Source organism: Gossypium hirsutum, chromosome A04 (assembly GCF_007990345.1).
Source record: "Gossypium hirsutum isolate 1008001.06 chromosome A04, Gossypium_hirsutum_v2.1, whole genome shotgun sequence".
NCBI lineage: Eukaryota > Viridiplantae > Streptophyta > Magnoliopsida > Malvales > Malvaceae > Gossypium > Gossypium hirsutum.
The window spans coordinates 65574286-65599906 of record NC_053427.1 but is presented as its reverse complement, the minus strand read 5'-3'; the positions used below and the strand labels follow the sequence as shown (position 1 = coordinate 65599906).

Sequence of the window (25621 nt, the reverse complement as noted above, 5' to 3'; positions counted from 1 at the left end):
TAATTTTTAGATTAGTCCTTTAGAACTTGAACTCAGAAAATATAAAAATAATATATTTGAAACAATTAAATATAAAAAATTAAATAAATTTAATATAACATATTTTATTTCAAAATATAATTTAAAATAAAATATTTAAAACATTTTATTTTAAATTATATTAAAATATATATTAAGGATGTTATTAAATTATATATTATTATTTTTCTTAAATTATATTTAATAATAATTATATTAAAATATGATAAATTTATTCATTTTTATTTTTATTAAATTATATTTAATAATAATCTTATTAAAATTTAATAACAATAACAATAATCATCTATCCATTACTGATTACAACTCTATTCCATTACAATCCTATTTAATTCCAATGAACCATGTGATTAATTTCCTTCACATGTAATGTTGCATGCACATAATTTTCAAGCTTATGATCATAAGCGACGCATATTTATACATCAAGAATCTTTTCTTATCCAACCACAAAATTCTAATTTATATCATTTCATGATAATATTTCCAAGAACCAATAAATTCCTATTTAACTTATGTATACTAGATTTAAAATAAGTAAGATGAATACACTAAAGTTATAAAATATACTTCAATTTTACCACTTTATTTAGATAAGTTGTTATATTTTTTAATTATATATTTAAGAAGTACTTAATCTTTTAATTTGTACTTGTTAAAATTGAGTAATTTGAATTCTTGTTAAAATAAAATACAGTAGTAAAATAAAATAAAAGTAAAATCTATATAGAACTACACTTATTTTATTTTATTTTAGAATAATTTTTTTAACCTTATTATACTTCATCTATTTGATATTGATTAAAATAAGGTGTTTCAACCTTACTACACTCCTTCTATTAGAATATGATTTTACAAGCCTATAAATAGACATAGCCTACTCCTCTTGTAATCATTCGAATTCGACATAGTAAATTTTCTTCTCCTCTACCCGTGGTTTTTTTCTTGAAAGGGTTTCCACGTAAAAATCTGTGTGTTCTTTATTTTTCTTTCTCTTTCTTTGCGATATATTGTCATTATCGACGTTCTATTTTTCCACAAATTGGTATCACAGCTTCCGAGTTGTTCATCTCAATCACAGTAATGGCGTCTTTGAAGTATGAAATTTTACTGTTGGAGCGCAACACCAGATTCGCGTTGTGGCAGATAAAGATGCATGGAGAACTTGCGCAGATGGACTTAAAGGATGCCCTGTTAAGGATAGATAAGATGCCTTCGACATTGACGAAGGAAGAAGAGGTGTAAAGATTGAAAGGTGTTAACATAGTCACATTTAAATTTGTCTAACGAAATTTTGTAGGATGTGATGAAGGAGAAGACTGTCGTTGCATTATGGAAGAGGCTGGAACAAATATGTATGTCAAAAACTCTAACCAGTAAGCTGCAAATAAAGTAGCGTCTTTATACTCATCGTTTGGATGAAGGTGTGGCTCGAACAGTTAACAGTGTTTAAAGAAATTCTCTTAGACTTGGAGGCCATAGAGGTTCAATATGACAAGGAAGATCTAGGGTTGGTTCTACTTTATTCGTTGCCCCCGTCTTATTCAATCTTTAGAGACATGATTTTATATAGCTGCGAGTTTCTCACAGTTGATGAGGTTTATAATTCTTTGATCTCGTGTGATAAGATGAAGCATATTGTGTTTAAACCCGACTCTCAGGGAGAGGGTCTCATTGTTTGTGAGAGACAAGATCGGAATGCTGATGATGATCGTGGAAGGACATAGGAACAAAATCGTTGCGGTAAATCTAAGGGCAGATCGAAGTTTCAAACAGAGGTAAAACTTGTAACTTTTACAAGAAAAATGGCACATTAAATCTGTGTGCTATAAGCTACAAAACAAGATCAAAAGAGAGGCTGCGAATCAAAAGAGAAAACAACCAGAAAAATTCAGTGAAACTGTTGTTGTAGAAGACTACAACGATGGTGAACTTCTAATCGCTTTTATCAACAATTCTAAAGTGAACGAGAAAAGGATTCTTGATTCGTGCTGCACCTTCCATATGAGTCCCAATCGGGATTGGTTTACAACTTACGAAACAGTGTCTGAAGGTGTTATTTTGATGAGAAATAATGTTTCGTGTAAAATCATAGGTGTTGGAATAATTAAAGTTAAGATGTTTGACGAAGTTGCCAGAACACTTAGTGACGTGCGACATGTTCCAAAATTGAAGAGAAATTTAATTTCATTAAGTACTTTTGATTTAAAAAAATACAAATACACAGATAAAAGTAGGATTTTGAAGATTTCCAAAGGTTCCCTCGTTGTGATGAAAGGGCAGAGAAAGACTGTTAAGTTTTATGTTTTGTAAGGTTCTACGGTTACTGGTGATGTAGCTGTCGCTTTCTCTTCCTTATCAAATGATGATGTTACTAAACCTTGGCATATGCGCTTAGGGCATATGAGTGAGAATGGCCTGGCAAAATTAAGCAAAAGAAGACTTCTTGATCGATAAGGAATTTGCAAACTGATGTTCTATGAGCACTATATTTTTGGGAAGCAAAAGAGAGTTTGATTTATTAGAAAAATCTATAACACGAAGAAAACATTAGAGTATATTCATTCTAATTTGTGAAGGTCATCCAGAGTGCCTTCGAGAGGTGAAGCTAATTATATGCTAACACTTATTGATGATTTTTTTAGAAAAGTTTGGGCCTTTTTTCTGAAGCAAAAAAGCGATGTCTATCTGCATTTAAGTCTTGGAAAAATATAATTGAAAAACAAACGGGAAAACAAATAAAACACCTCCGTATAGACAATGGCTTAGAGTTCTATTCTGATGAGTTTAATAAACTATGCAAATTAGAAGGGATCGTGAGACACTTGACAGTTTGTCATACTCCACAGCAAAACGACATTGCAGAACGAATGAACAGAACGATCATAGAGAAGGTTCGATGTATGTTATAGAATACCAACTTACCAAAGTTGTTTTGGGTCAAAACAACCTCTACTACATGCTTTTTGATCAATCGATCTCCATCTATTACCATTGAGAAAAAGACTCCACAAGAGGTATAGTTTCGTAATCTTGTTGATTATTCTGATTTAAAGATTTTTAGGTGTCCTGCATATCCTCATGTTGATAATGGAAAATTGGAACTGAGATCCATTAAAAGTGTTTCTCTTGGTTATAAAGTTGGTGTAAAACGGTATAAGTTATGGTGTCCTGAAAATAGAAAAGTTGTGATTAGCAGAGATGTTTTTGATGAAATTGTTCTGCTACCTAACTTATTTCTTAAAGACTCTTCCAATAAAGAACAAAAAAAGTAGGGGAACGTATGTGCATTCAGAGGCACCAAAGTAAAAACAGGGGCACGCATATGCATTCAATATTAACTCAATCAAATTTACAAAACATCGTTATAATTCTCTTCCTAATCAAATGCACGTTTATTTAATACTTACAATAGACATAGTAGTACATTTAACTAAGGTAATTTCTCACATTCTTCACGGTTTAGTCCCTAAACCTTTAACTTGCAAAATTCACCATTTCCACACCAAAACCATACTAACCGATTTTACTATACATTCCATTCAGCCCATATTAACTAATATTTCACTTTAATACCCATGGATTTACACTTTTAACATTGTTTAAGTCTCTGTAGTCTACACACATCCGTACCTTTCCATCTTTTTTAGGGACGGGGATGATGTTGGCTACCCATTCCGAGTACTTAACTACTTGTAAGAAACCAGCATCAAATTGCTTCTTGACCTCCTCTTTTATTTTCAACAGAACATTGGGCCGCATCCTTCGAAGCTTTTGCTGAACTGGCTTGCATTCTTCTTTGATGAGGAGCCTGTGTACCACAAGGTCAGTACTTAGCCCAGGCATATCCTGATATGACCATGCAAAGACGTCCTTGAACTCTTGGAGTAACTCAATAAGGTCCCGCTTTGTCTCTGTGGTGATGCAAGCTCCGATCTTTACTTCTCCCCTTTCTAGTTCATCTCCCAAGTTCACGACTTCTACGGTCTCTTTGTGGGGTAAAATTTGTTTCTTCTCGTGTTCCACCATCCTTAACAAGTCAGGGGACAAGTTACAATCTCCGTCATCTTCAAAGTCCTGAGATCCTTCTAGACACATATACCGATCAAAAGGAGACTCTGAATGAGTAGCAACGTCACTCACATCATTGATATCTGAAGACCTGTTGTACTTACGAAGAAAGATACAAAGAACAAGAGAATCTAAGAACAAAGATGTGTATGGTATGATCATGACTGAAAAATATTTGCATGGAATAAGTCGAAAGGATGCATTTTATTGAAATAACGATTTCAAACATAAGCCTATTTCACAAAAGGACACTTCTTACTCCTAGGCCTAGAGCAATAAGTGTGTTTTGGACATTACTCTGAGTTAGTTCTAAAGACTACAGGAATCTCTTCCACAATCCAATTATTCAGAACGCTTCCCGGCTCATAGGGGCGAATGCCCGACAAATTCTCTACCCCAGTTCCTTCTTCATATGTGGCGTTGATGTCCAAACTCTCCATCATTCCTTTCAAGATTTCCTTTCCTGACGTCTTACGTTCGGAGTGAATGAACCCTCCAGACACAAAAGTCTTCGATATATGGGGGAAGATCATTGGTTCCCATTCAATTTCTCCCCCGCTCAATCGTGCTCTCCTTCTTTCTTGCTTCTTCTCAAGTTCCTTCTTTTTTTGTTTCATGTCCTGTTTAAACCCTAACCCAAAACGGTCTTGTTTGTCCTTTATCATCGGTACATTAATCCTTCCCTGGAGGTATCTCCCGAGTCCTCTTTCGGGTAGAGCCCCTTTTTCAATAGTTAGCCGTAGTCCCATTCATGTAGTCTCAGATAACTTGGGCATTGGAATATTATTTCCTTCGATGATGAACGTCGCGTTCACAAATTCCAAAGATCGAAAAGAACACTCGATTGCTTCATCATTTGCCTCCAGATACGGGGCATCACTGGTTATTGCCGCGATGATGTCCTCTTCAGTATTGATTGTTACTAACCGACCTTCGGTCACTAATTTCAACTTTTGATGTAGCGATGAAGGGACTGCCCCTGCCAAGTGTATCCACAGTCTCCCCAATAGGCAATTATATGAAGGCTTAATGTCCATGACCAAGAAATCTACCTCGTATGTGCTCGGCCCGATCAAGAGGGGTACTTCAATTCTCCCCATTACCTTCCTTTCCGTGCCATCAAATGCTCTCACTACATTTTGGCATGTCTTCATATGGGAACTATCCACTGGCAACCTACTCAGCGTAGATAGGGGTAGGACATTCAGTGCAGACCCATTGTCAATCAATACCCCCGGTAACGTGTACCCTTTATAGCGAGTCGTGATGTGCAAAGCTTTAGTTGATCCTCGGCCCCCTGGCGGTACCTCATCGTCATTGAAGAATATGAAGTTGTCGGCACTTATATTGTTGATTAAGCGGTCTAGTTTGTTTACAGAGATATCGTTAGCAACATAAGTTTCATTCAGCACCTTCATCAATGCGCTGCGATGGGTTTCAGAACTCAAAAGTAAGGCCAGTACCGATATACACGCTGGCTGTTTGTGCAACTGTTCTACAACACTATATTCGCTGTGCTTTAAAAATTTTAAGAATTCCTTGGCTTCTTTTTCAGTCACTGATTCATTAATAGTTGGTTCAGGCCCCGACGTCTTCTCTTTCTTTTATTCAATTGCTAATGATTTTTCTTTAACCTGCTCGACTTTTGTATTTGGGGTATAACGCCTTCCGCTGCGCGTGTAAAAACCTTCATCTTGAACTTCTTCTGATGCATTAATCGGGGTCTCCTCTCCCGGGAATGTCACATTACAGCTATAGTTCCACGGTACCATTTTGCTATCTTTATAAGGAAAAGCAACGGGCCTTTGGATTACGACCTTTGGCGCAACTTGTGCCCCGGCTTCATTCATTCTCGGACGTGATATGATAACCACTGGGTGGTTGACTTTGTAATTATCCTTCGTCGACCCCTCTTCGGAGGCACACACATCTGCTTCTTCTAGGCTCCCGACATATTCGAAGAATTCCAGCTCCTTATTATCCATCAATCCTTGTACTAAAGCCCTGAATTGGCTGCATTTCTGAATCTCATGATCCTCTTAATCGTGGAACTCACAATAATTCTTCGCTTTTCGAGGCCTGACCCCCGAATTCTGTGGCATCAAACCTCTTTCCACCATTTTCTTCCATACTTCTTTCAACAAGGTATTCACTTCTGCAACATTCATCTCAATTTCTTTCCCCGAACTCTGGATTATCGCATTTATTCCCTTATCCCCATGGTTAGGTAATGGATTCTCTGTATTGGATGCATCATCAAATTTCACAATCCCCATGTTGATGAGTCTTTCAACCAATTTCTTGAAAGTGGTGCAATTTTCTATCGAGTGTGCTGTGGCTCCCGCATGGTATTCGCATTGGGTATTTGCGTCATACCATTTGGGGTATGGAGGTTGCATTGGCTTTAGATAGAAGGGAGACACGACATGTGCATCAAATAAACTCTGGTATAACTCCTTGTACGTCATTGGGATGGGCGTAAATTGAAGTTTCTCCCTATTTTATTCTGTGTTGGGCTCTTGTCGGGGTGGGCCCTGCTGTCCAGTAGTTGTCGACCTTGGTTGGCTTACGGTGATCGACTTTGAATATGAGCTCACATTATTCACCTCGTGCTCTTTCTTTCTCGGCGCTGTCCTCTTAGCATTTTCCCCTGCTTCAATCCTTCCGCATCTTATCGCGTTCTCTATCATTTCTCCTGACATTACTATGTCTGAGAAGCTTTTAGTAGCGCTCCCTAGCATGTGGTTAATGAATGAAGCCTTCAGCGTATTGATAAAGAGCATGGTCATTTCTTTCTCCAGAAGAGGTGGTTGAACTTGCGTTGCTACCTCTCTCCATCTTTGGGCGTATTGCCTGAAACTCTCATTTTGTTTCTTCTCCATGTTCTGTAACGTGACTCTATCAGGAGCCATGTCTGTCACGTGACTGTACTGCTTCATGAAAGCCTGTGCTAAATCCTTCCATGAACTGATCTGGTTACGACTTAGTTGGTTGTACCACCTAGAAGCGGCCCCAACCAGACTTTCCTGGAAGCAGTGGATCAATAGTTGGTCATTATTGACATAGCCTGCCATTCGTCTGCAAAACATAGTGATGTGAGCTTCGGGACAGCTAGTCCCGTTGTATTTCTCAAATTTCAGAGTTTTGAACTTGGGAGGGAGTACCAGGTCTGGAACCAAACTTAATTACTTAGCGTCGATTCCACCACGATAGTCGGTGTTTTCTATTTCTTTAAATTTTTCTTCCAACCATCTACATCTTTCTTCAAGCTCTCTCGGGAGTTCTACCCTTGTCTTTTCTACTTCTATCACTTCATCGAGATTGAGGGCCACAGGGTTGGTTGGATTGTCCCCCGGATTAGAGCCTGAACCAGTCTGATAATTCATCTGTGCCGAGACACTAGCTTGAAATGGTTGAGGCCTGATTGTGACTGATGGCCTTCTTGGGTACACATCAGGTTGTGTTTGAATGTCCACTAGGACAAACCCCGGAGGGATCTTCGTTGTCATCTCCAGCATTGATCATGGGGCTTTTCCCTTTTTCTAATCCACCAGCCAATAGACGCGTTAATTGATCCATCATACTCCTCTGGGATTCCAACATATGGTCCCTCATATCTTGCTGGATTTTGGCAACCTGTTCTTGCATATGTGTTTGTAATTGATCCTGCATCTCTTTTTACATTTGTTCTAATCTCTCTAACCTTTGGTCCATTGCTCTTGTTTTTCCCCTTGTACCGTAACGATGTTCCAGGGTAACTGCCATGATTTTTAGGGTTCCTTGTGAGTTTTAGTGCGTATGATACAATGCTGATGCATGAATGCAATGAATGCGATGAATGCAAAAAGGCGTTGATTCCAATTCGATTTCATTAGAGTAACTTTTCTAGAAAACAAGTTTCTTTACATAAAATAGATTACATATAAGGCTTGGCCCTGATGCTTAAGGCCTTGACCTGCCTAAGAAGCCAAGCTAGCTTTTGTCCTCGGTCTGATTCTGACTCGTATTTTAAACTCAGCACATCGGCTTGTACTGCTAATGTTTGCAAGTGATCAGCCACTTCTCGCACTTGAGTCAAAGCTTCACCCATGACGTAATCCCTGCTCCTGACTTGGTCTTGAGATTGATGAAGTTGCTCCTTCCATCACTCGTTCTTTACCTCGAGGAGTTCTATCTGAAGTTCACGATTTTGCAGCGCTGTTTTGAGTTCTTCTATATTCTCTTTTAATTCTTCAATTCTGTTCTGACTAGCTTTCAACTCGATTGCAGAGTTACGCGAGCGATACTGATACAATGACCTCTCTAACTCTGATACTCGGATCTTTAACCCTTCTTTCTCATTCTGGATTTCTACCAAACTTCTTTTCAGAGCACCTTCTCGAGTTTGAGCATCGCGAAATTTTTTCTCCCATTGGTTGGCTTTGCTTTGTTCTTCTTTAACTTCATGACGCCATTATTCGGATGTTTTTCCTAACCCAGCGGTTCTCATTGATCTGCGCAGCTTCTTATAGTCCATTTTCAAACTGTCTAAGTCCTCTTCGGCCTTGTTTTTCCCTTTTCTGAGTCTTTCAGCTTCTAGTTTCTGGGCATCGATGTCTAACCCTAACTGCATCTTTTCTTCTTCCAAATGCTCAATCCTTTTTTCTAGCTCCAGACTCTTTCTCTCAAAATCTTGCGTGATGATTTCTAACTTAGATGGGATTACTTTCAGGTGCTCTTCTATTGATTGAGGATTCCCTGGATCTGATGTAGGGATGTTGTCGTTAATCCTCTGATTCCACCATCGGTCGTACTCAGGAGTAGTCATGGGATTGGCGGCAAACTTCTTCATTCTACGAGTCTGGTTCCAGGCATTTGATATCTCGCGAACTTTCTTTTTGTAATTATTCCCTGTGAACACGAACTCGCACTGGGCTAACCCGTATGTTGGTGGTGTAAACTGTCTGGATCTGTATTGTCGCAATGCAAGCAGAGGAGCATACCCGACGACCCCCCATACTTCTAACAAGGGAACCCAATCGAAGTCTCCGCATCGGTATAATATTTCATTAGGAACCATCCACGGGGCTCTTCATTCAACATCTTCTTCTTGCAGATTCTGGAGCACTGTCATCCAATTTTCTTCTGTCACATCATCTCGCCTCGATGTAGCCACTAACTCTTTCAGCGGAGAGTAATTTTCAGATAAGATGCGATACGAGACCTTTTCCACTTTCCAAAAATGGCTGTGGAACCAGGACAACAAGAGCTGTGCACATCCAATAAATCTCCCTTCGCCCGCTCTTCTACAAACATTTAATGATCTGAAAGTTTCAGCCAAGATTGCGGGTACAGGTGGTTCCTTTACCAAGCCTGTCGAAAAGGTCGGCAACAGCCTCGTCTACATGCCCCAAAGCCTTGGGGAAGATGACCAGTCCATAAATGCTCAAGGCGAAGACATCTACCCTTTTCTTCACGTCGGGGTGCGCTAAGACTAGATCCCTCAGGTTCCTCCAAGGAATGCATTTACAGTCTCCTTTTTGTTTGATCCGGGTTGTCACCCACTATTCGCTCATCCCTGTGATGTTCATTAATTTTTTTGAAAATGCTGGGACGTTAGCAGGTCTGGTATAAATTCTGTCTACCTGAATCTTTGGGCAATGGAGCAAGGTCGTGTATTCTTCTATAGTAGGTACCAAATCTACCTTCCCGAAAGTGAAGCAACTGTAAGCAGAATTCCAATATTGGGCAAGGGCTCGAAACAGGTGCTCGTCTACCTTGACGTCGAGCAGATAAGGTAAATCACCGTAATGACAATAGAATAGCTGTTTGACCTCATCGTCCCACTGGCCCCATATTTCTTTCATCTCTTGGAGATTATTCTGAGTTACGCTGATCCGAGTAAAATTCCATAGCTCTGACACATACCCCTCGGTAAGACTGTCACCTTTCTCTCGTTGTGTTGTCTCAGCCCATATCCGGACAGCCGCGTTGTCTTCTACTTTATCAAAAAACCCCTTTTCCATGATAAGCTATCTATTTAGGAACCGAATGCGAATTAACACCTTTTATGATGAAAATGCCATGCAAATAAAAGTAAAACAAAGCAAGTCAGTAATTTATACGCAGTTCAAAGCAAACAAATAATAATAAATATAGCACTTGCTCAGGTAACCACTAGGGTTTCGGAGTGGCTCTACCCAGGGTGGGTTCTTGAGGCTCGCTACATGGGGTTTGATTCTAGAATAAGGGTACCTGAACCAGCAGATTCCTCGATCTTCACCCATTATAGGCTCATACAGACCGAGTTCAGTTCAGGGGAATACATTTCCCTATGGCTGCACGGAGATGAAAATCTCACGAAGACATAGGTACGGATGTATCCCGAAAGCAATCCACTGTCCTGCACGGAGGTGAAAACCTCACGAAGGAATAGTTTCGCGCTCCCACTTCAGAGGGTGTGACCACAGCGGTCATGCAATGCAATATGCAACACTATTTAAAGAATCGGACCAACGTAGCAGGTATTATATAAACCACAAAAATAGCTGATGAAATGCAATGAAAGGATCATATTTCAAAACCAAAATTTCAATTTTCGATAAAAAGACAAAAGTTAATCAACTTGTGGCTTGACTCTCTTATTTGTCCCCAGCGGAGTCGCCAAGCTGTCGTAACCATTTTTTGAAAAAAAAACGGGAATTGACTTAGATTTTTGAAAATGAAAAAAAAACTAATAGAGGAGTCGCCACCAATCTTTTTGATGAGGTGTGATCGGATCACCTTTAATTAATCATTTTAACAAAAGTGAAGATTTACTAAAATGATATTTTTTTTTTGGTCTACAAAAATCAGAAAATGAGTTCGGGAGTCGGTTACGCACGAGGAAGGATTAGCACCCTCGATACGCCCAAAATTGGTACCTAGTTGATTAATTAGTGTCTTAGTGTCGAAAAGTAAAAAAAAACTTGAAAGACTTTGAAATACAATCCTTCTTTGTAAAACAATAAAACGTTAAAGACATTCTCGTCTCGAGGCAACGATACGTCATATCCAGTGAGTTAGGATACGGCATCTCAAACTTTTCAGAATGAGCTCGCCTTTTATTTAAAATCGATGTATTTTAACCTCTTTTAAAAGGATATTCGGTTAGTTAGGGCGGACGAGGAAAATTGAAACCTAGTAAGTTAGGGCACGTTTCCTCGAATTTTCGAATCCCGAACATTGCCTTTATTTGCAAAAGATCTTATTTCGAGATATCAAAATGTCATACCCGGTAAGTTAGGGCACCACACCTCGAAGCTCCGAAAATAAGCATTTTTAGACTCATGTTGTGATTTAAAAGAATATTTTGCATTTAGATTGAATGAGAAAAGTCGAGGCCCAGTAAGTTAGGGCACGATTATCTCGAATTTTTAGGGCGAGCTTGCCTTTTGTATAAAATTTACGTCTTTTAATTTGTTAAAAGGGTATTCGGTTATTTAGAGTAAACGGGAAAAATCGAAACCCAGTAAGTTAGGGTACATTTTCCGAGTTCTCAAACACCGAATATTGCCTTTGTTTTAAAACAAATTCATATTTCTAGGTGACGAAATATCATACCCGGTAAGTTAGGGCACAACACTTCGTATTTCCGAGAGTGAGCATTTTCAAAATTCGTATAGCAATTTAAAAGAGTATTCCGTTATTTAAGTTAAATGAGAAAAATCGAAACCCAGTAAGTTAGGGCACGATTGTCTCGAATTACCGAATATGGAATATCACTTTTATGAAGGAATTATTTTAAGGTATCGGATAAAAAGCATGATGAGATATAAAAGCAAACCATGAGGCGAATGCGTAAGAATAAGCGTGACAGTGACAAACATAATAATACGAGCAATTACGATAGGTGAAATAATGACAAGGCTAATAAATAAATGCATGAGGAACAGGAAACGACCGAATACATAAATAAATTAATGAATAAAAATGACGAAATAAAATGACAATGATAATGAAAGTGATTATAACGATATAAGTAAAGATAAACGAATAAAACAAATAAAAAGAAAATAATGAATAAAGCAGGAGATGTTCAAAAAAAAACTCGTAATAAACAATTATTATGTAAAACTAAAGAATGATAGTATAGTAATGATAGTAATAATATTAATAGTGATAATACGGGTAATAATTTAGAAATGATGTACGAAAGTGCATATACGTACGTGTACAAGTAAATAACATATAATGTGAGTGAGGAAAGAATAAAATAAGTATATTAAAAAGGTGATAGGTGAAAATGTAAGGATAATAGTGATATAAATAATAATATTTGAGTAAAATAATAAGTAAATGAAAATATTATGAACCATAATATGTGACATATATATATATATATAATAATATTACTATATATAAAGGGTATATATACATGTATAAAATATAATAGAGGTGAAAATAGATATAACAATAATATGATATAAAAGCATATATATATTTATATTATGATATTAAAAGACGTATATGTATATTAGGAATAATAATAATAATAATAATAATAATAATACTATATAGATATGGTAATGTATAATACAATTATTAAAAATATATACGTAACATATAGAAGAACACAATATTAAAAGGATATATATATGATACACATATTAAATGATAATAATGTTAGAAAACAATTATTAAAGGTATTACCTAAAAATACATACGTATGTTAAAAATAAAATAAATATATGGTGATATTAACAGTATGTGCAGAATATATATTTGGATACTATACGTAATATATAAAAGAATATATATATATATGGTATTAAAAGGAGAAATATACATAATATATATGTACAGATGTATAAAAATATAGACATAGTATAGTATTAACACATATATACATAACATGGAGCACAACACATATATATTAAAAGAATACCTAGGTGGTATACAAATATATTAATAAGAATTATAGTATTAAAACTATTAATAATATTTTTATAACATATATTTATAAGTATTAAATAAAAACGATAATAGTGAGCCATTAATAAAGATACAACCATAATAAAATACAATAAATAATATTACAATTAAATTAGCATAATGAGGAAAAATAAAAGAAAAGACGAAATCGAATTAAAAAATGGAATCTTGAGGCTAATTTAAAATAAATGAGAAAAAAGGGGATTAATTTGGACACGCAAGCAAACAAGAGGGACCAAAGGGGAAAATATCCCTTCCCCCTAAAACACAACGTTTTATACAGGACTAAAATGAAATAGAAGTAAAGTTATAGGGGTAAAATTAAAGAAAAAAGGAAATAGTGCGAGACCCTATTGAACTAAGCCTCAAAAGAGAAAGGACTGAGGGCGCAAATAACCCCTCAGTCCAAAAACACGCGGACCCTGGGAATAGGCGGGTCGGGTGCTCAGGTCTTTGTCGAAACGACGTCGTTTTGGCGTCTGAAATCAAGGCCCAAAACGACGTCGTATGGTCCCTTTATAAATACCAAAATCTTAGCAAAAAAAAATCATTCTTCCAGCCTCTTTAAAAAAAAATCTCTTCTCTCCTTCTGGGCTAAACCCAGAAACCGGCCAAGGAGGCCACCGACGGCCGACCGTCACTCCACCGTGGCTCTGGAAATCGCCTTTGGGGTAATTTTTTTCTTCTTTTTTTTATATTTTTTATGTTCTTTATTTATATGTATAAATGAGGGAATGGGTCTAAGAACAAAACGAAAATGAAGTTAAATCACCTTAGATTCGCTACTCTCGTTCTCCAATCTCTGATATTGGGCTCTTTTCCTGCTTTTGATATTGCTAGAGTCTATATTCTATTTTTGTATATTTGAAATCTAATATTGTTTTTATTTCTCAAGTGCCGATCCTTACAATGGTTCTTGATTCGGCTTTATATATAGCCATTACATGCTTTTTTTAATATCTGTCTATTCTTCTGTTGTTGCTGCAGACAAACGGTGGCGGAGCAGCGGCGGTAGTGGATGAGACAGGGGCAAGTGGTCGAACGGCTAGGGTTTTAGGTTTTCCCTTTTTTTTTCTTTAATGTATTGGGCTAGGGATTTAGTGGTTTTAGGTCTGGGTCTGGGTTAAACGGGTTAGAGGGTTTTGGGCCCAAAAATTGGGCTTGTACACCAAGCAACAACAAAAATGTCCCAGCCTATTTATAGTCCACCTCGTCAAAAACGAACAATCACTTTCTCTTGAACTTTTCAGAGAGGATTAAAAACGAACAATCACTTTCTCTTAAACTAAGGGGTTATCATCATTTTATCCTCTTTGATATCACATCTAAAAAAACAAAACCACGATTATTCTCTTATTAATAGAGAAGACAAATGGAAAGTTTGAAAAATGAATTATATTCTTTCCAAAAGAATATTAATTTCTATTTCTTTTATATTTTGACTGAAATTAATTAATATAGCTATTTATATTAATAAATTCGGTAAAATATATACAATTGTATTTTGTATGAATCAAAATTATATATTAAATAATTATATCTATGTTCTCTATTTGTGTACAACAAGTTTGTACATATAATGTATTTAATATTTAACTATCAAATTAAATTAATTCATGTGACAACTAAATACAATACCAAATGTATTTGGATTCTGTTCATTTTAACTATAGGGTGTGACCTTGTAGGCTCTTGTAACGTTGGTAGTAATACTAGAACATTTCTAACATTACAAGCAATGAGAGACATCTAGCAATGCATCATTGCCACCCAAGTTAGAAGAAGTGATTCAACATAACCTTTATGTGATAATACTTTTCATGTTTTATATCATTTTATCCTTAATATCTAAATTGGACACAAGTCATGGAATAGTCACACTTGTATATCCAATCTCATATTTCTTGATTTTTTTAGCAAATTACAATAAACAAATAAGTGTGATATCTCATATCAACTTATTCGAGCATGGCCATGCATTTCTAGTCTCACTCCATCAAGAGACCTAAGATATTGCTCTCATTATGCAGGAGTGATAAATCTTATCTTGATAAACCATATCTCGTTACATGGATTGTGGTATATCTAACATCAGTCTTTATAGTACAATCTGTTACGGTAGACGTTTTGACTATATCAAAATATACAACTCATGATGTTAGGATAATGATGATCTCAAGTCTGAGGATTATATACATAGTTATCGCTATGAGTAATATTGTGACTATTACATAATAAGCCAAGAAACATACTCATAGTGGGTCAGTCCAATATGTTGTTTTCTAGCACATACTCATGTATTGATTTTGGCATCCTTATATAAATGACAATTCTTTGTCATCAATCAACTATACATCAGTCTCAATGCATTATTGTTGTCTAAGCTCACAATAATACTTGAATAAGTATATTTTTAAGAATAATCATATTTTCTTAAGACTTTATTACAATTCAGTTTATATATATACACAGAAAAAAGAAACTTAAATAATAATGACAATGCCTTTATTAATAAACAAGGTAAAACAAGTATGTGATTACAATCATCTCATGATTGGTCTTTTGGCATACTCTAAAAATCTCCCACTAGCACTAAGACCAGTCAATCATGTATCTAATATCGAGTGACTTAGTGTGACGATCATGCTTCTGCTATGTCAGAGGCTTTGTTAGTGAATCAGCGGTGTTTTCATCTGTTCGTACTCTGCATATTTCCACATCTCTTTGATAAATGATTTCTTGAATAAGATGAAAGCGCCAAAGTATATGTTTGGATCGGTGAAATCTGGGTTCCTTTACTTGTGCAATAGCTTCATTCTTGTCACAAAAAAGTTTTATAGCGTCTGATATGCTAGGCATAGCCTCTAGTTAAGATATGAACTTCTTGATCCAAAAAAACCTCTTTTGTAGCCTCACTAGTGCAATATACTCGGCCTCAATTGTAGAATCAGCTATCGTATATTGCTTTAAACTTTTCGAGCTCACAATGCCACCATTAAGGCAAATCAAAAAACTTGATTGCGATTGTGAATCATCCTTGTCGGTTTGGAAACTAGCATCAGTGTAATCTTTTACACTCAGCTCTTCCTCACCTCTATATATAATGAATGTATCCTTAGTCCCTATCAAGTACTTAAGGATATTTTTATTGTGACCCAATGACCTTCAACAGGATCTACTCAGTACCTACTCTTCATCCTTAAAGCATACGATACATCTAGACGAGTACATAGCATGACATACATGATAGATCTAATAGCTGAAACATATAAAATCTTACTCATATGTTCTCACTCTTATGAAGTTGAAAGACACATTTCATTTGAGAGTGCAATACCATGTCTCATAGGTAGGAATCCTCTATTAGATTTTTTCATACTGAACCTTTTCAGTACTTTATCTATGTATGTACTGTGGCTTAGATCTAGGAGTCGTCTTGATCTATCTCTATATATTTTGACTCCTAATATATTTGTAGCCTCGCCCAAGTCCTTCATGGAAAAACAACTTCCTAACCAAGTCTTAACAAACTCTAGGGTAGGTGTGTCATTTCCTATGATAAGTACGTCATCTACATGCAGTACCAAGAATAAAATAGTGCTCCCGCTAATTTTCTTGTAAACACAAGGCTCATCTTCATTTTTGATAAAACAAAAATCTTTGATCGCATCATTAAAATGAAGATTCTAACTTCAAGAAGCTTACTTTAACCCATAAATGGATGTTTGTAGCTTGCATATTTTACTAGCATCTTTTGAATCGACAAAACCTTTAGGTTGTGTCATGTACACATTCTCTTCCAGTTTCCTATTAAGGAAAGTTTTTTTGACATCTATCTTCTAGATTTCATAATCATGAAATGAAGCTATTACAAGTAATATACGGATGGATTTAAACATAGAAATAAGAGCAAAGGTTTCGTCATAGTCTACACCATGAACTTGTCGAAAATCTTTAGCAACTAATCACCTTTTGTATGTTTATACATTACCATCCATGTCAATTTTCTTTTTAAAAAACCACTTGCATCCTATGGGTTTAACCCCTCCAGATGAGTCAACTAAGATCCATACTTGGTTTTCTAACATGGAATCCATCTCATACCTCATGGCCTCAAGCCATTTCTTAGAATCTAGGCTCGCCACCGCTTTTTGATAAGTCCTAGGCTCATCTTTATCCATAGGTAGAATATCACAATATGTTGTAATGAGAATTCAATATCTCTTAGGTACATGGCGTTCTCTTCAATATCTTTGCGGTAGTTGTGTTTCCAAAACAATCGATTGTTCCGCAACAACTTGTGGAACATGTTATTGTTCAATCTCTGGTTCAGTGATCTGTTGTTCTTCTTGAATTTCTTTGAGTTATATTCTTCTACCACTTCCATTTTTAGAGACAAACTCTCTTTCAAAGAACACTCATGTCCGAGCAACAAACATTTTGTTCTTGGTAGGATTGAAGAAATAATATCTTTTAGTTTCCTTAGGATATACTACAAAGATGCACTTTTGAGATTTGGGTTCAAGCTTAGTAGACATTTGACGTTTAACATAAGCTTTACAACCCCAAATCTGCATGCAACAAATACTAGGACACTTTCCATTCCACATTTCATATGGTGTCTTTTTGAAATGATTTAGATGGAACACGATTTAGTGTGAAAGCAACTGTTTCAAGTGCATGTCCCCAAAAAGAAGTAGAAAAATCAACATAACTCATCATTCATCGAACCATGTCTAATAGTGTTCGATTTTTTCTTTCAAAAACTCTATTCTATTATGGAGTACCAAGATGTGTAAGTTGTGAGAAAATCTCACATTCCTTCAACATCTCATCAAACTCTAAACTTACGTATTCTCTTCATCGATCTGATTGAAGTGCCTTAATACTTTTACCTAGTTGGTTTTGCACTTCATTTTTAAATTCCTTGAACTTTTCAAGGGCTTCATATTTATGGCGCATAAAATAAATATACCCATATCTACTGAAGTCATCAGTGAAAGTAATGAAGTATTGAAAACATCCTCTGGCTTGTGTGTTCATTGGTCCACAGATGTCATTATGTATTAAGCTCAATAAATCACTACCTCGGTCACTTTTATTATTAAAAAGGAGTTTTAGTCATTTTACTTAACAAGAAAGACTCACATATATCCAATTGTTCAAAAACAAAAGAATCCAAAATTCTATCTTTATGGAACTTTCATATGCGGTTCTCACTTTTATGCATCACTAGCTCGGTCACTTTTATTATTAAAAAGGAGTTTTAGTCATTTTACTTAACAAGCAAGACTCACATATATCCAATTGTTCAAAAACAAAAGAATCTAAAATTCTATCTTTATGGAACTTTGATATGCGGTTCTCACTTTTATGCCCCAAATGACAATGCCAAAGATAAGTTTTATTAGAGTAATTTATTTTTGATCTTTTAGTATTTATGTTATAAATGGGTCTATCTTGATCTAAAATGTAGAGTCCATTTACTAATTGTGTTGAACCATAAAAAATATTATTGAGATAAAATGAACAAGAATTACTCTTAATAATTATCTTAAAACCAATTTTATCTAAATAAGAAATTGAAAGAATGTTTCTAGTCAAATTGGGCACAAAATAACAATCCTCTAAAATTAAAATTAAGTCCACTTGGCAATGATAAAATATGTGTTCCTACAGCTAATACAACAACTCTTACTCCATTCCCACCTCGGAGGTTCATAACTCTTTTTGCTAGATTCTTATTCTTTTGTAGTCCGTGTATAGAGATACAAATATGAGAATCACATTCGGTATCTAATACCTAAGAAGTAGATGTTGATAAATTAATATCAATAACATAAATACCTGAAGAGGATGCTTCGTTTTCCTTTACTTTCTTAACCTTTTCAAGATGGGCAGAGCAGTTCCTCTTCTAGTGTCCGGTCTTACCATAATGGAAACATTTTCCTTCCTTAGCAATTCCTCCATTAGGTTTCAATGTAGCTTTTCCTTTGTTGGGCTTGGTATTGCCATTGTCCTTAGGCTTTGCCTTAGCCTTAGTCTCTCATTTGCCCTTGTCTTTGCGGACCATCAGAATGTTGGAAAAAAAGGGGTTTGGAAAACGCCGCAGAAAATAAATTTAGGGAAAAACCAGAGTTTTAATTTTTTTTCCAAAACAAGATCTTGGTTGTGATATCTTAAGTAATAAACACTTGATCAAAATTGTACCTTTTCTATTCGTCTAAGATGAGTGCTTCAACTGAGTATTCTTCTTCGTTATCCTCAAGCTCACATTTGCCGAGTGTGGGCTCGCTTTGAATCAAAAAAAATTTCACAAAAATTACGAGTGGGGTAATTTTTCAATTTCTCTAAACTTTTGGGTTAAGTTATAAATTAGAAAAATATCTCTAGAAATTTTCTAGAAAAATTTCTTCAGAATTTTTTTTTCTTTACAACTTTCTTTTGAATTCAAGTTAGTGTAAATAGTGACCCAATGCTCTTTTCATAAAGGGAGAGTTTAGAGAGTTCAATTATGATTAAACTAAATCACTTTAATATTAAATTAATATAATATTTATCTACAAGATAAACATTAAATTAAATTTAATATTAAGATAATCACTTTAATATTAAATTAATAAAATACTATTAAGATAAGTATTAAATTGAATTTAATATTAAATTACTAAAATAATATTATTTTTATAATAATTAATCTGAAATCAAATTCTCCGGTAGAGTCCCAGTAAGAGTGTAACTCTTCCACTGCTCAACCACCAACAATCAACAGCCGCTAACCTTTGGGACTTCGCCTTCGCAGCCACCGACACCGTCGTGTCCGGTGATGCAGGTGCGACACCCGTACAATACCCCGAGCTGGTTTGGCTGTTGCTAGTGCGATCCGGGTCAATGATGACCCGATCGGTCAGGTCTAGCCAACAGTTGGACCGTCAACTCTGTTTCACATACCAAGCCTGGTTCGACCAATTTTTGTGTTATAGTCTCGGTTTTGGGCTCACGTTCCCAATTTACAATCTCATATCCAATTTTTAAGTTCAATTACCCATTGGGCCAATTGTTTGACTTAAAAATTAACTTCCAAAAATATCATATTAATTTTACTTGATTTGATTAATTTAATTTTACTTTATCAAAATTAATTTTTCCAAAAATCACTTAGGTCATGTTTGGTTCAGTGTAATAGGTAATCCATTACGCCCCGATTACGCGCCTATTACATTACCGATCTATTCCGGCGTTTGGTTTGCTGTAATAGGTATTACGCGCCTATTACAATACCGACCTAATGCCCAAATTCTCTGCTTCTCTATTCCCTTCCCAAATCCCAGATTAGCTATTACGTCCGGCTTCCCTTCCCAAGTCTCTGTTTTACCCTCCCTCCCTAACCGAAATCAACCTCCACCCTCTCCTTTTTCTGTCCTCATCGTTTCTCCTCCCATTTCCCACTGATTTCGTTGATGATTCTGTCCTTATCGTTTCTTCTCTCGGTCTTGGCGTTTGGTTTTTGAGGTATGAATAAACTTTTCATTTCTTGAAGCATTTTACATGATTCTTTTCATAATAATGGTTGTATAACTGTGTCATTATCTCCACATTTTATAAGAGTTTCTGCCATTTTTTGAATGAGTTGGTTTTTTCCCAGAATTTTCCCTTTGCTTGTTTCAGCTAGTTCTATTTCTTCGTTTTTCTTTTTGGTGCTAAATACTCGCTTGAATATGTTATACTCTTTTTCTTTCTGCTAGTTCTATTTCTTCGTTTTGCTTGTTTCATTTTTTGGTGCTAGTTCCAGAACCGTTTTGCCTGTTATACTAATCGATCCCAAGGATCGGGTGGAAGCGAGGGGAAATAAATTTATGCTAAGTGATGCATATTGATGGTGTGAATGTAGTTCACACTTGTAAACCAAAGCAGTAAAGCCGATAAGATCATTGCTTGCTGATCTGCATGGATTCTTTTTTACTTTGGAAAGCTTTTTTAGATTGAAACATATGTTTTGCTTGCACAGTGTGATCAAATATTGCAAATGATTGAAAAAAGTTGCACCATTCCTAGTTTTCTTCTTTAAACAAGGATTTGTACTTTCTGCTTCTTTTCTTCATAAAGAACAATTCTGCCTTAGAGTTAAGGATTTTGTTTGTATTTGTTGCCAAGTATTCTCACAACAACAATTAAAATTTTTTCTATTAATTAACAAAGAAAAATAATGATGTTGGTATAAACTATAGCAAGTGGGTTTGTTTTAATTTGAATTTTGTCCTAAAAGCTGAATTATAATTAAGTTGGAAGAGCAAATATTGGTTGCATAATGTTTTAAATAATTCATCTAAATAAATGAATCTTGGAGTTGATTGGTTTTAAGTTTAAACCTTTTTCACTATAGGCATGCTAGAGGGTGCAGAAGATAATTTAATTCTGAAAGATTGTTCTCCTTTACACCATTTGCTGATAAATAAGATAAATAAGATAAATGTAGTTCAGAATATGATAAATAAGAGATGTCTGTGGGACTTACCTCTGTCATGTTGGAAAGGGAGGTTATTTTTGCTTCAGCAGCATCCAGTTTAACAGTTAACTCCCTCTTTTCATGTTGAAGCTCTTCATTCTTGCTCCTAAGCTCCACAACTTCAATTTCTAACTCCTTTAAAGCTTTCAATTTCTTGTCAATCTCAGCATCACTTTTGATGGCTTCTTGCTCTTTTGCTTGAAGACCAGAAACTTGTTGCTTGAGAAACAATACCTGAGCTTTTGTTTGGTTAGCAGCAAGTTGAATTTGCCTTTGTAGCTCCTTGATTTTGTTCCTAGCCACCTCCAGCTCCTTCTTTATAGAAGCTCCATGTGCAATCTCTTCTTGAAGCTTCTTCCTCTCAGTTTGCAAAGAGTTTATGGTAATATTCAGCATGTCAATTTCAACTGTCTTGATGTTAAGCTGCTTTTGTAATTCAGCAATATCTGATTCCTGCTTTTTTAAACCGTAGTACTCAAGCAATTCGCCCTCGAGCTTCAATTCCCTCTCCTCCAGTTCCTTTACTAAATTGCGCAACCTTTCCAGTTCACTTTCATTGTTTTCCATCTCAGTTTCATATATTTTTTCTTTCTCTGCCCTGTCAAATTTGTCAGTTGGTAACGGATATTCAATTCAGCTCCATCGAGACTTGAGGGTGCTTTGGCGATTTGATAATTTCCAGTTTCGAGCCATGAGCAGAGCGAGAATCAGCAGTATCGAATTCATAATTTCCAAAGGTCCGGGCTGTGCTAACCTCTTCTTCGTCATACTCAACTTGTTCTTCCTCTTCCGAGCTGAGCAGTGCATCAATATCATCCGAATCCTCTTTCAAAAAAGAGGATGTTTCTTCTCCCACATCATAAACATCTTTCCTCTCATACTTGCCATCATTGTAATTTGCAAAAACATTTAATCCATTACCATGAAACTTGTTTGTGATAGCCGGTTTGAACAAGACTTGGTTCCTATTATCAGTCTGATTGAAAATAACAAAGATCTTGGGACAAACCTCAAAGGGTTGAAACTCAATGCCATGGAGGGGCGGCAAGTGTTTTGCACATGGAGGAAAAACTACCATAACAGAATGATCGTGCTTTGGTTGTTTTGTACTAGTGTTTTGTACTGAACTTGTTGAATTATAATTTAATTTCTTCTCATTCAGCATGTGTTATAATTTTAAATTAGTTTGGCAAGCACCTTTTGAATCATGATATTAAAATAGTAATTAATATAATTTGTTTTTTTTTGTTCTTAAGATCATTATGTCAGGTGTTCCAGAATCAAATGCTCAAGCTTCTCGAGGAAGCAAAAGAAAATGGGTTCCCGAGGAAGATGCAGCATTAGTTTCCAGCATGGTGGACCTGCACAATGTTGGAACATTTAATGTTGATACCGAGTTCAAAGCCGGTTATTTGAACGAGTTGGAAAGAATGCTACAAACGGTTTTACCAAATGCAGTGTTGAAGGCGAAACCTAATATTGAATCAAGGATTAGGTTACTTAAAAGGGAGTGGTCAATCGTCTACGACATGCTTAATGGCCAAAACAATAGCGGTTTTGGTTGGGACGAGCATAGGCAGCTCGTTGTTGCTGAAGATGCGGTTTGGGAGTCCTATTTAAAGGTAAGATTATTTCAAGTCTTTATTATATTATTTTTACCAAACTTACGACTAATATGATTTCCTCATTTTTTTAGAGTCACAAAGAAGCCGCCCAATTCAGATTTCGTACTTTCCCTTACTATGACCAGCTTACTACCATATACGCAAGAGATCGAGCAACTGGGAGAGATGCTCAAACAGCTGCTGATGTTCTTGAAGAAATACATGCTGATGATGTACGTACTACAGATATGAATGAAGAGAGAAACACATTCTATGACTGCGAAGCTGACGTCTCTTTAGACGACATGGATGTTTCTGGTACGGATCCGCGAGGAGATCGAGACCAAGGGGGTTCCTCATCTTCAAACAAGAGAAAGAAGAAATCTGATGCTCGTGATAATGTGTTTTCTTCATTTAATGAGGCTGCCACTTTGTTCGGGGAGAAAATCCAGGCCGTTGGCGATCAAATCAGTAGGAGTTTTGCCTCCGAGGTGGTAGTTCAGCAGAAGTCAGAACAACATATGGAAGAGAGAGCTTCAAATTTATATTCAGCCTTATGGTCAATTGAAGGTTTAACCGACGATCAGCGGTATGATGCATTGAGTAAACTTCCCGACCATCCAACTCAAATGATCGTTTTCTTTAGTTTACCTTCAGTTGCCCGATTGGAATGGGTTAGGAGATTTCTTTCTTACCATTAAATATCAATGTTCAAACTTTTTGATGTTGTAAAACTATATAACATATGGATTTTAATGTACAATTTCATTTTCATCTAACCTTTTCTTAATATAAGTTAATTATGTTTATGCATAATATAATTCTCAAGTTATATATTGATTTTAGTAAATTCATATAAGAACATTTTATTATTAAGAATTTTATGAAATTATATATCACTATATAATTATATTTAATATTAATTATTTTAAATTGTATAAATTCATATAAGAAAATTTTTATTATCAAGAATTTTATGAAATTATATATTATTATTAAATTATATGTAATAATTATTATTTTAAATTATACAAATTCATAAACTATAATCATATTAGTTATAATAATTTTAAATTTTATTAAATCATATATTTAATTAAATCATATTTAATATTAATTATTTGAAATTTTCTTTTATAGTATCATATATTATGATTTGAGTAAATTCATAGAAGAATTTTATTTATTAAGAATTTTATTAAATTATATATTTTAATTATAATATATTTAATAATAATTATGTTAATTTATATTTTACAGTATCATATATTATGATTTGAGTAAATTCATATAAGAATATTAATTTTTAAGAATTTTATTAAATTATATATTTTAATTATAATATATTTAATAATAATTATGTTTAAATATGATTAAATTATTTATTATTGATATTAATCTTATTAAAATTTAAATAACAATAACAATAATAATTTACCAAAACAAATTTATGCTAATTATTAAGAATTTTATTAAATTATATATTTTAATTAAAATATATTTAATAATAATTATGTTTAAATATGATTAAATTATTTATTATTGATAATAATAATCTTATTAAAATTTAAATAACAATAACAATAATCATTTACCAAAACAAATTTCTGCTAAGGGTATTCTAGTCATTTTAGTTTTTTCATTATGCTATTACACCTCTATTACACTCAACCAAACACAGGATTACTATTGCGCCTCTATTCCATTACATTCAACCAAACAGTTGATTTGCTATTACACAGCTTTTCCATTACACCTCTATTCCATTACACCTCTAATCCAATACAGCGAACCAAACGTGACCTTAGATTTTCCAAATTAATTTTTTTCAAGAAAATTCTTTAATTAAATTCTTTAATTGAACAATTCCTACAACCACCTAATTTAATTCCACATCGAATAAATTGACTTAATTAAATTATTCCCAAAATCGTAGAATTTTCTTTTGATTCAAATACAGTTTCATCGAGCTTTTATTGAGCAAATGGAGGGATTAATCAGAAATATACAATTAAGCTCTACTGATTGCAATTATGTCTACAAGCATCGTTCCGATAATTCACAATTACTTAATCATGGAGTCAGTCCACAAGAAGTATCATGATTGAAAACTCCTTATTGAATAATCTTTACGAAAGCAATTCATCCAACTACTTTGTCCAATGATCTTGTCATGTGTGTGTTACCCTCATATGATATCCTTAATTCCTTTGAGTTAAATCCATTCACTCAATACAATTCTATTTTATCTCATTGTTAACATTGTGTCTTCTTAATGATTAATATGATCACTATCAACAAATAATTGTGATAAATTGCTAATTTGAGATTGAGTAACCCGTGGTCATGTTCCGAATTTATCAATCCACACAATGCCAATAAGAGGATATCATTAACTCTTTAATTGAGCTATGAATTCCAAAGTTGCTAGTAAAGTCATACCATACAC

At 34.9% G+C, this 25621-nt stretch overlaps 1 protein-coding gene across 1 annotated transcript; it reads right to left on the bottom strand.

The window, feature by feature from the left end:
• Positions 1-22194: 22194 nt before the first annotated feature.
• Positions 22195-22646, bottom strand: LOC107931224 (transcription factor bHLH144-like). Its single transcript, XM_016863038.2, has one exon. It carries the CDS (start codon positions 22644-22646, stop codon positions 22197-22199), a length of 450 nt encoding a protein of 149 aa, XP_016718527.1. The 3' UTR covers positions 22195-22196.
• Between the last annotated feature and the right edge of the window lie 2975 nt (positions 22647-25621).

What these genes read in the sequence shown, in the direction of transcription:
- LOC107931224 (XM_016863038.2), bottom strand. Translation starts at nt 22,646, where the DNA reads ATGGTAGTTTTTCCTCCATGTGCAAAACACTTGCCGCCCCTCCATGGC.